The 12,386-nt window shown below is 27.7% G+C and overlaps 1 protein-coding gene across 3 annotated transcripts; it reads right to left on the bottom strand.

The window, feature by feature from the left end:
- Positions 1-273: 273 nt before the first annotated feature.
- Positions 274-7,901, bottom strand: LOC108343446 (endoribonuclease Dicer homolog 2). 3 transcript variants are annotated; one of them, XM_017581741.2, is made up of 10 exons: positions 7,761-7,901; positions 7,403-7,671; positions 6,351-6,778; positions 6,168-6,271; positions 5,468-5,658; positions 2,781-2,990; positions 1,969-2,382; positions 1,077-1,358; positions 552-881; positions 274-387 (listed from the first exon to the last, which is right to left on the bottom strand). In XM_017581741.2, exons 1-10 carry the CDS (start codon positions 7,771-7,773, stop codon positions 367-369), a joined length of 2,262 nt encoding a protein of 753 aa, XP_017437230.1. In that variant the 5' UTR covers positions 7,774-7,901; the 3' UTR covers positions 274-366. The 3 variants fall into 3 exon arrangements, with proteins under 3 accessions (XP_017437230.1, XP_052734803.1, XP_052734804.1); XM_052878843.1 differs by lacking the exon at positions 274-387 and having other exon boundaries at positions 394-881; XM_052878844.1 differs by lacking the exons at positions 274-387; positions 1,969-2,382 and having other exon boundaries at positions 394-881.
- Positions 7,902-12,386: the final 4,485 nt, after the last annotated feature.

The following is a 12,386-nucleotide window of genomic DNA, read 5'->3' as shown; positions in this document are numbered from 1 at the left end:
AATTATAATATCTTCAATTGGACAAGGTACTTCATTTTAAATAGAACTAAATGTTTAAAGAAAACTTTATTAATACACTTTTAATTTAAAAGCGTTTTAAAGCCAAGAAAAAGTTCAATTCTTTTAACTTTTCAAATCTGATTGGGCAATTTATTTTGCAATCTTTCATTAAAGAATATCTATTTATCTCTTACTTTTCATTAGTTTTAATGCTATTTTTTAAGGGTATTTTCTATTACATGGCTATTTGATTCCAATCATTGCGCATGCAGATAGTTCATCAATCTATTTTATTTCAGTCCAAATACCATATAATATGATTACAAAACCTTGATATAATAGCATTCCTTGGGCGTACAACATGAACTAGCCAACAGACTTGCAAATCTGCAATTACAAATAAAAGTTTTCAAAACTTAAACGAGTTTAAAAAATAACTTACACACTACACGAAATATTATTTCATCCATAAACAAACAAAACAAAAAGACTGCGGATAATAGAGGGAACAAAAATCGTCTTCTATTGATTGATAACTTCGATTCTGTTACCTGCAATTCTTTTAAAAGTTCCTTGGAGGCCATTTTGCGAGCTGTATCCTTATTAGAAGCCTTTGCAGTTCGCGTGATCCTGTTAGCTTTCACCTCAATTATAAACAAAATTTCATCGTTTTCACGGACAGGGGGGTGCTCGTGCTCTGTCAATTTGTATTGATTTTTCTGGCACAGTTCTTGCAACTCACTAATAGGATGTCGCTTCGCTGTTTCAGGTGTGACAAGTGGTTCCAAAAGGGGTCTTATGCTTTTGAAAACAATCTCTTTCTTGTATCCTGAATCAACAAAAATCGCTCCTGCTATAGACTCTATAACATCTGCAAGCACCTGACATAAATTGAAAGAAAAATGCACCTAATACAACATTAAACTTCATATTCTATTCAATACAGACTTGTAACATTTTGTATGTAACTATAAACAATGAAGACCTCACATGAATGTGGTAGTAAAGTAATGTGAATAATAATGAAAAATGTTGGGATTGGAAGAAGTCATGCACTGAAATATTAAACAACTGACCGGACAGAAATATGTTTCTAGCTCCCATCCGAAAGTTGAATCCAAAGATAAATTCTCAACACCTTTCATTGTCTTCTCCATGTTCTTTGCTACTACGGGGTCACAGAGTATGTGTTCGTGAAGCTTAGCTTTAATGGCTGACAGTGCGTAGCACTCATTATTCGCAGAAATAGACCTCATGTTAGTCAGAAATCCCGGTGAAAATTTTTCATTGACATATTCCCCGTAGAGATGCATCGTGATCAAATTGTCCAGCACTGCGTCGCCAAGAAATTCTAGTCGCTGCAGAGCATGTTAAGAATTTATCAGATATGCAGTATTGCAAGGACTTCCAAATTTGATGGAAAGAGATAAATAAAATGGAAAGAATTACAATAAAATGTAGAATTGAATGGGGTGAAATGAAACCTTTATTCCATTGTATGATCATGTTACGATAGAATGGACTAAATTCTGTACCGTCATACTTCATCCAAATTAAAAGAAAAGAAGAGAAAAAAAAAAGAACATAAACAGTGAAATTTGAAAAAACAAGTTTCACACATTTCCATATCCCTGTAAATTTACCAATCAGAGCAATGAAACGAAGCTTTGTAGAAGAAAATAAAAAGATAAAACAAACTGAGCTTTTGTCTTTAATAAAAACAACTATATACTTCTTTAAAAACTATCGCATTTAACTCCCTGCAAACTGAAACTGAAGTGCATACTTCTGTGAGAAAATCCAATACAGTTTTTATTTTTACTTTCTTTCTTAAAAGTCTTTATTAAGAAACAAGACCACAATACTATTATATTTTATTATTATTTTTTCATTCCATCCTCTTATATACGCTAAAGTTGTCATAGTATATCATCCTTCTAGCTAGTATGTAAATAATCATGACAGTACCTCATAACATGTCCGAATTTCTGGTCCTTTGTAAGAACCGTGGGTGAGAGCCTCTACTAAAAGGTAAGGGTCTTTAAACTTATAATTCAGCACAGATTCTAAATCTTTGACTTTTACAAGATTCTCAGGGTCAATGCTAAGGTGCCTCTCATAAGGCATAATGTTGGTGTCAACCTCGATTCCAATCCAATTAATAAACGATAAAGCAGATTCTTCATCTTCTGTGCTTATAAAGGCACCAATTAATGCCTCAACGACATCAGCAACCTTTTTGAGTTCTATTTTTCTCTTTTTACCAACATACATGCTAGTTCTTCCACTGCAAACCAACCTTTCTTCTAACAAGAGACTCTTCGACTTATCGCCAGGTATGATCCACTTCTTTGGATCAAATGCTTCCATTCGTATGAAACCCTGCAATATGTGAACAAGGTTTCCATTTGAAATTCTTTTCAAAAATAGGGCCGAAAAATAGAACCAGGGATAACTTCAATGGTAGTTATATGAGATTTCAAAAGGTTATTTTGACAATACGGACACAAGCACTGTTCAAGGATTTGTATAGTTTGGTCGATCTGAAAGTATGTTAAGGCACATTCCTTACTAGTAAATTAGTTTACTTCTTGTGGAATAGTCTGAAATATAAGAAATTACAATGATAAAGAAAGTCAATACAAAATGTTAAACAATAAACTATAATTACTATAATGGATTCTTTCCTTTTGTACTAATATACAAGTGCAAGTGCTTGAAATGAAGCTTATATTGAAAATGTAAGAATAAGAAGAAAGAGGCAAAACATAATAGTGTACCGGAAGATTTTTGTCAGAAGCAAATTTACGCAAGGCAACATTGGAAATGACGTCTTCCTTGAGCTTGGAAAGGGTACCCTCTCGATCGTTTTGACGGGTCTTGAAAAGCTGTTGACTAACAGCGTATTTTAGAAAAGAATCTCCAAGTGTCTCTAAGTTTTCGTAATTGTACGCCTCTTGACATCCCTTTGCAGTTATTGCTTCGAATACCTACAATAACCATGATAAACTTTAACCGAAAACTTCATTATGATGTACTTTTTTCTAATTATATTAGATTTTTCCCCATGATTTTTTAATCTGTATGATAAATAATTTTGTTAAATATATAATGTACTATCAAAATAAAACTTTAAACTCAGTTGAAGAACAATATTATTAATATAACACAACATATGGAATAGTAATCTATATATATTTTTTAAATAATTTGTTTCTATTTCTTTTCCAATATAAATAAAATATGTATCAAAATTAGGGTTGTTTGTCAAAATAGATGTAAATACTTGAATCATCTTAGCTCACAATCGGTTAAATATAGGTTGAATTAAAAAAAGAATATGAATTTTAAGTGTGGATTAAATTTAACTTGATTCATCTAATCTACTTATCAAATAAATTCAAATCGGATTGAAGGTCATTTAAGCAACCCACCAAACAACAACTCATAATTTTTCTCATTATTTTTTTATTATAATTAATTACTACTTTTAATTATGTAGATTCACACTTTGTTTTTCTTTTTTCTTTTAAGATTATAATTATTGAATAGTTTGTATGCTTGATTTATTCGTTTTCCTAGCTATATAATTTAATAATTTGATGTTTGCTTCCTATCTTTATAATCTTACTTTCTAATTATGGTTAATGTTTAATAAAAATCGATAAACACTTTGATTTTTATAAGAAAATTAAGTCAATCTACTTTAATTATAATACAATAAAAAATATCAAAGAAGCTAAGAGCATTAAATAAATCAATCTACCAACTCCTAGTGAATTACACTATCTCATTACAGATCTTACTAATTAAAAAGTTAGATTAAGTTGACTTTATTAAATATTTAGTTTTCTTGATTTTATAAGGAATGAGGGTATAGTAGATAATAAAGAAGATTATTAATAGTTTTGTTAAAATCAATTACCATATTATACCTCCAGGCTTTAACTTTATCATATACCCATTACAACCATCATGTATAAGCCCTAGTTACAACCAAAATCTAGCCATAAAGATTACCAAACGTATCAACAAAACTTAAGAAAAAAAGTACAAAAGCATATAAATTCTTAAGATGTTAAATATTCTTATTTTTTGTTTAATTTTCATGTATTGAGATCACCCTTAACTCTTATCTTACTAACCAATGAGTTTATTACCGTTCACAGGATTTAGAATCGGAACCACAAGACAAAGATTGATATATACATGTCTCGATATTACAGTGAAATTTCGAAAAGTGGAAAGGATAGCAAAAATCCTAATAACTTAAAGTCTATGGTGCAAATTTAACAATAAATGTTTTAAGTTATGCAACAAAGTGGCATAACTCTCCTAATTTTTGTTCTAAGTATTTAATATTAGTTTGATATTAAACTATATTTCACACAAAAAATGTTAGGTTTAAATTGGTTTTCTTGTGTTATATACCTTTTTATTTTTTTAAGTTTGATAAATTCATCAACTTTTAATGGGGCATACTAGGTTAAAAAAAGTTTTAACTTATTAAAAAATGAATCAAAATTAAATTAACTATTTTTAATTCAACATATAATGAGTCAGTCCAATTTCTCGGAACCAAATTGGTTCATTTTGACTCTATATTCCATATACTTAGTATTTTCTTTTCTAAATCTAAATTATTCTCATAATGAGAAATGTTATCAATATTTTCATTAGTATTTTGATTCCATTCATAATATATATATATATATATATATATATATATATATATATATATATATATATATATATATATGAATCAAATAAAGATAAAGATATCATTAAAAATAATAACTAGTGTTCCTTTGAATTTGTAAACAGACAATAAAAATAAGTTTTCTTTTAAAAATAAATAGATAAGAGTTTTTTTAATAAATATGACATCATATTCGTGCTCATCAAAGACTGTAGGCATAATTAATCTTGAAAAGACTAAATATGAAAATGCTTTAAATCTTTATATATGATAATTTACAACTGTCCAGTAAATCAAATTAAGAGATTTTTTAAAAGAAAAATGATAAAATATTTTTAAATTGAAAAAAAAAATCTGTTCTTTTAAACTTGCCAGATTGGCTTTCAAAAATATTATATTGTTTTAAGCTTATCCAATTAAACCATCGGTATGAAGTTCGTATTCTGTTTTCTTCACTTTTGGCAAATCAGCATTAATCTCAGATTTTCAGCAAATTCTTCACTTCTAACATTGAAGGACTAAGAATTAAGGAAAGTTTATTTGGCTGTTCAAAAGCATATTGCGTTACAGTTTCGAACATTCTCTGCATAATGTGTGGAAGTATTTTAATTCATAAGAGAAAAAAAAAAACATTATAAGTCCGAACTATCTAATTTGTTCTCATCAACTTAGACATGAAATTGTCTCCTAGAAGTGAATCGTGGTGATCAATGTAAAAGTATAATCATGTGTAATTATAAGCATTTTTGACAGAAAGAAGTGGCTTACCTTGATGATTGGGATATCATTTTTTGTGCAATGATCCAAGAACATCTTTAAGTTGAAAGCGACGAGCAAGCCCTCAAGCCAATGCATGATTGATGGCATAAAAGAAAATGAATATACGGTACCAATTGATATTGGTGACATGATTACGGAACAAAGTTCTGGTGGCAATTCTTCAGAACCCATTTTTTCTCCTAGTGAAAGGGGTCAAAAAGTTTGATCAGGTTTCTTGATATTTGTAATAAACTTGCTCAAATGCCATTTTAACAGCTTCAATATTATACACGAGCAAGTAATGTGACAACTTAAACTACATAAAATAGAATCATGCTAATACATTGTTAATAAAACATCATGGTCAGCACATCCCGAAAACAATGCAGAGATGTTTTAATTCCTCGGAGGAAAGTAAGACGATATCCAGACAAATTTTTCAACAAAGATTTTTAAGAGAAAAAATGAATAAATAAAATAATTTTTCTTATGAATTAACTCATAGAAGTCCTTTTATATAGTTTTTTAAAATCTTTAAATAGGATCAGCTTTTATACCTCTGTAACAGTGATGGACATTGATTCTGTTGTAGCTTAATACATGACTATAAACAAGAACCACTTGTAATGCTTTTTGGTAATGAGTCACATAGCAATACCAGGAACTAAAGTATATGAAAAACAAATATGTAAAAGTAAATAACAGGAACCTTTATTCTTATTTTTCCTATCCTTCAAAAGGTAATTCCCGACTTCAAAAACTTTCCTTCCACGAAGTAGAGATTGTTCTGGAAAACGCAAATCAATCCCGTGCCTGAAATTTGGAACAAAAATCGAAATCATTCTTGGTGCTCAAGGGACACAAGTATATAAGTAAGCTAAAAAAAATTTACTTGTTTTTGAAGTGCTCCTTGTATGTGTCAGTTCCATGACGACCAAGGTGTCGTAGTGTTGAGTTGCCATTCAAATCCCATATTATAGGTGTCATCGTATAGAAAGACTTACTATGAGAAGTGTAGACAACACAATTTTCAAGTTTGCAAGAGCAAACTGAACCATTTTTTATCCTCACGTCACATGCATGATCCTTGCAATTGCAATCACAGGTACTTGCAGATGAAAAAGGAAAAGATTTTACAGACTTCCAATCAATAATTGAATTTGAAGGACTCTGGTGTTCAACGGTGGCTGGGAGCAGAAGATAATCAAATTCAGGATTATCTCCGAAACTGAAATTATCTGAAGCACTTGGTAACTCATTTTCGTCCCGATTCAGTAGGATCCTAAACAGGGTAGTCTGAAATCTTCTACACTGCTCAACCTTGAATATGGAGATAAATAATATCAATAAACATTACAGAAAAACCTGTTTATATTAATTTTTTTATCAATAGAAACAATATTTAAAATATATCATAATTATAAGTTTCTTAAAATAAAATAAAAATAAAACAACTTATTTCAATTGACGGAACCATATGCAATAACTCTGAGAACATGTTTGGCAAATGAGATTTTTAATCTTTTTCTTTAATATAAAAAAAAAATCAGAAGAATTTTTTTAATTTGGACGGCAATAGATTCTAAACATAAATCACTAGATTACGCGTGATTAAGAGTGCGAAATAAATATGACTATTAAATATTCTTTTAAAATTTAATTTTGTATTTATGATTATTACACATCACACATTTTTTTGAAAAAGAATCGATGTCATTTAGTATACTTCAATTTTATAAAAACGGTTATAAAAATAAGACTCATTGTATCAAGTTTCATAAAAAAAATACCAACACTTAAATAGTGACCAAAATATTTAAAATTTTAAAAATATAAACATTAATAATTATAACTTATAAATTAACATACATTTTGACAGACATAATCTATACAAACGAAATTTAATATGACATAAAAAAGATCAGAAGATGTAAACTCACACACCTCTTCAGGGCTAAGTTGAATGCGTTTGGCAGGCGAAAGGTTGAGTGACAATTTTCCCCTTTCAACAACAAATGATGTGCCTGATAATGCCTCTATGATTTGGGGGTCAAGTTCAGACCTAATTGCAAGTACAATATCACGAACACACACCTCATACTTGTAGTCCTGATTCAACTCCATCAAATAGCAGTAGTATTGGTACGTCACATCGTAAGCTTTTGATGAACAATTCACCAGTTCTGGTGGTACATAACAGGGGTGCTCGTTTCCTACTCAGAAACAAATCAGATTTTTAACCAACAAGAACGAACTAATAAAGATAAAACTTCAGAAGAAAAAGAAAAGAAAAAGAAATTACCTGATTCTTTCATGCTGATGAGACGATGGAGAATAGAGTTGCAAATTCATTCGTCTGCTCCGTTAACGTCCAATGTATATATAGCGGGAATCGGAAGTGAGTGTAGGGTCCACTCTGCATTTACGAGGAATGATAAATTAAAAGGCAAAATAAGGGAATGAATGATTGGATGACGGTGCTCTCTACTTTTAGTACCTTAGGTTGCAAGCTACTTCGGTATCAAGCAATTCCATTCTACTCAGTGGTAAAAATCCAACGAATTAAAAAAAAAATCCAATCCCAATTATTCAGTAAATTTGCTGAATAGGAAAATATTTGTAATATTTTATGTTAAGTGAATTAATATTTTTAGTTAATTCAAGGTTATAAACTATGTAAGACTATCAATGTATTAACTAAAAATATTATTTCATCTAATATAAAATATTATAAAAAGGTGTAAAAGATTATGAAAATATCTGGCTCAATTAAATTTTAAAATTTTCACAAATATATGCATTTTTAATTAGGTTTTTACTAAATTTTTCTACATTAAGTATATAAATTTTTATATATTCTGATTAAGTTTTTATTATTTAATTTTTTCCTCTGAATAATATAAATATTATTTTTTTCGTCTCATTATTTTATTTTCTTGTCTTCATTAAAAATTTTACGGTTAATATAAAACAATATTGAAATAATAAAAATATTTTATCATTTTATTAATCTTAAAATTGTTATATTAATTATAAAATCTGACATGTTTTAATATATAAAAACAAAGAAATAAGATAAAATAATAGTCATATTATCTTATTAATGAAAACAAAAAGTGATATTAACTCAACTGTAAAAATATAAAATTTTTAAATATCTAATAATCATAAAAATTAATTAAAAAAATAATTAAAAATATTTAAATTTATAAAGAATTTAAAGTTTAATTAATTCAAAGATTTAAATATTTCATCATAATTTGCCGCACTTATCCAAATTTAAAAAACCTTCACCTGTACTAAACCTACAGACAAAAAAAAAATTCAAATACTCACCATTTTCAGTTTTTCATGTCCTCATTTTCTATCAGTTTATCATGTTTCAAACACATACATTAATCCCATTAAGGATAGTGAAACTTCTATGGATATTAGTAATGTTGTGAAAAAAGAAAAACAAAAAGAAGTTACATTTAAATATCAAACTCTATTATTTCTTTCTCAACTTGGGTTAGATAAATTGCGATTGATGAAGAAGGACGAGGAGAACTAATTGAAAAACACAGAAGGTGAGTTTAATTATGAGGAAAGATTCTCATGCCGTGTTACTTCTATCCAATGAGGGCATAATTCGGTGGGGGAATAAAAAAAATCACCTTTTTAAGGATAAAAAATAATTCCTTCTCGAAAATATCTTGGATGAGGTGAAGTATGTAATTTTATTTCTTAGCACTAATCCAGATGGTTTTGACGGATGTTTTATATTTCTTTTATATATTGTTGGTGTTGATACTTGTGAAACAATTCTTTCAACTTGGATTATATATTATATGAATTTGAATATTATTTCTTTTATTTGTAAAGTTAACGAGGTAAACTGTTTTCTTCGTATAAAAATCATTAATTTCTGTTTCAAAATCATTACAAAAAAATTTAGCTTATAGACTTGTGTAGCAAGTTTGTAGTAATTGTTAATAAAATTATTTTTTGTAATCAAAATGGTTTCATTATAAGAATGTTAAAAATTATACTTATATTACTTTCAGAGCTATTGATTTCTGGTCTAAAAAGATTAAAAGTGGTAATGTAGTCATTAAGATTTATATAATAAAGATTTTTTATATCATTAATTGGTATTTCTTAATTCAAGTTGACGCGTTGTTTTTGTTTTATGAAGATCTTTTGACATGGGTTTTGCATATATTGTAATCCGCTCATCTTTCTATCCGAATTAATGGTGGTTTAGTTGGTTTTTACTTGTGGTAAAGAGGATAAATATGAGGATCCTCTCTCTCATTTGTGATTTTGTATTGCTGAGAAGGTATAAGGAGGGACATTTAGTTTATTTCTAAAAAACATATGTTTCACATGGTTGGTTCTCGAAGGATACAATTTTCTTCTCATACTCTCTATGTCGATTATATATTTGTTTAATTTAGAAGAGATACTAATATCCTGCGACATTTTAAATTTTTTTATGTGTTTTTATTTTATTTTTATTAAGTAAGGAGAGAATGAAGATAAAAAAATTGAGAATGGATTTTCTATTTTCTAAACAGTTACCCTAATGAGCATCCAAATAAGCATTTCTCGAGAGATACAAATGTACTTGAGTCTTCCTAGTGGTCGTCTATATGCAAAAGGATCGGACAATAAGTCAATATATGTTGAGTTCAAATGTATACTGGAATCTATCGGGATAAGAACAAATTTGGCATTGAGAAAGTTGGAATCTTGTAAGAGTTGGATGATATACTTCCTTTGACATAGATGGGTGCCTTATTTGGACTTTAAAATTTCCACCCAAGGAATCTCGCATTGATTAGAGATAAGGTCAATTTATAGTATATAAGTGGATGCAAAGTTCATCTTACAAGCTAATTTTGTTGGGTTAAGTAGACTTAAATTTTTTTTTATGATAATAATTTTTTATCCAAAAAAAACTAAACTAAAATATAAATATATAAAAAGTGTCCACACTTTTATAACAAAGGAAAAACAATAAAGAAAAGAGTTGTATTTATTTATATATTTTGACATAAATACTATATATCTCAATCATTTATCTTTCATAAACCAAACAAACTTTATGCCTATAATGTGTAAGAAATTCAAAACCTAAAACATCAATATTAATTTATGTGTAGTGTTTTCTTTCTAGTAATATAATATTATGATGAATCTTTTCATAAATGATTGGGAAAAATACAATATTCTTGAGTTTAATTCACAAAAGACATTGACATCACTATTAACGTAAATTTTAATGTAATGAGTTTCATATGATGTTTAACTTTGTCATCTTTATCTAATGTATGATTTATATATATTATAAATTAATTATCCTTAATCGACATGAGACTTTCAACACACACTCACCTCAGACCAAGGTTTATAAATCTTGAACAAGGTGATTCGATAACGACTTAATAATGTGTGAAACAATATGTGTAACAAATAACAAATCTCGCTAAATTAAGTTCTAAAAATAACTTTATGATGATTATATAATATTAGGTTTTCATATTATAAAGAAAATAAAATACATATAAAAATAATTCAAACTAAATCGTCAAAATTGATTTAATTACATTTCTTTAAACATTCAAACCGATTACATATGATTTTTATGTTTAATTCATATGAATTTTAACCAAAAATTAAACAAAACCACAATATGAATAGTGTAAATACCACCACCCCTTTTTTATTTTGTACATACATGGTGAAATGTTTACGTAGTGACCCTACAAAGACATATAGATACCATCAAAATATCCATTATATATTTGTGTAAATGGTTGATTTTAAATAAAATATGAGATAAATGGTCAATTTCATGACTGTTATCTATTACAAAATAAATAAATAAAAATGTCTCAAAGTATATACGAAAATGAGTTGTTTCATTAAAATAATTATAGATAAAAATAAAAAAGAATTAAGAAAAGGACAAGCAACAACTAAAAGTGGCAAAGCATAGCGTGAATCTGCCTTTCATTTATTAGGAAAACATACGAGTACAGAACAGAAAATTGAAACGTAGAAGTAGGAAAAATAATATATAAATTCCTAAAATATTAAATGACACAAAAAAGAAAAAAAAATTATGGTACAATAGAAAAAATATAAAAATGATAAGTATTTAGAAAAAAAATATTGTATAACTATGCTCTATAAATAAACAACCCCAACCCAAACGTCACGTAACAAATAATTAAACACTTTATTTACTCTTTCGTCCCTCGCCAATGTCCAAAATTTGCTATAACAAAAGCATCAATTTTAATGAATCTCACTTGCTGCTCAGAAACTTAACTCCCCACCCAACTAACTGAATGAAAGTTCAGAGAAAGTTTCTACCATTTGTAATTATTAAAAACTTGTTCGGTTCCTTTAAACTATCAAATTTTAAAGTTTAGTTTAATTATTATTTTTTAAAGTTTAAGATATCGTTAATTACCTTTTATTAATTATACTCTCTTTTTTTTATCTAATATTCGAATAATTTATATTTATAATTATTTTAACTCAATCTTTATCATTTTTATAAAATATAAATAAATAAAATTATAACTATTTTATTAAAATAAAGAAGACAGAAACAGTAATAGATTGGAGTTTCTCGGACCCTGTCCGGAACAATAACAGAATATGATAATAAGAGTCATGTCATGTTCCAAAATTTGGGCGGCAAACTATATAAATTTCTAAATTTTACTGTGGAGAGATTAACCTGAAAATATATAAATTATTAAATAATAATATTTTGATTGATATTGATAGAGTGAATAATTTTTTTATTGTTTATAAGATACTTCATAAAATAGTAGTATAAAATTGACCTAAACATGTTATATTAACATAATAATAACACATTTAAATCAAAAATAGCATAAGCAAAAACGAAAGAATAATATACGTACTT

This window comes from Vigna angularis, chromosome 6, assembly GCF_016808095.1.
Source record: "Vigna angularis cultivar LongXiaoDou No.4 chromosome 6, ASM1680809v1, whole genome shotgun sequence".
In the NCBI taxonomy this organism is placed as follows: Eukaryota; Viridiplantae; Streptophyta; class Magnoliopsida; order Fabales; family Fabaceae; genus Vigna; species Vigna angularis.
This window is presented reverse-complemented; position numbering and strand designations above follow the sequence as displayed.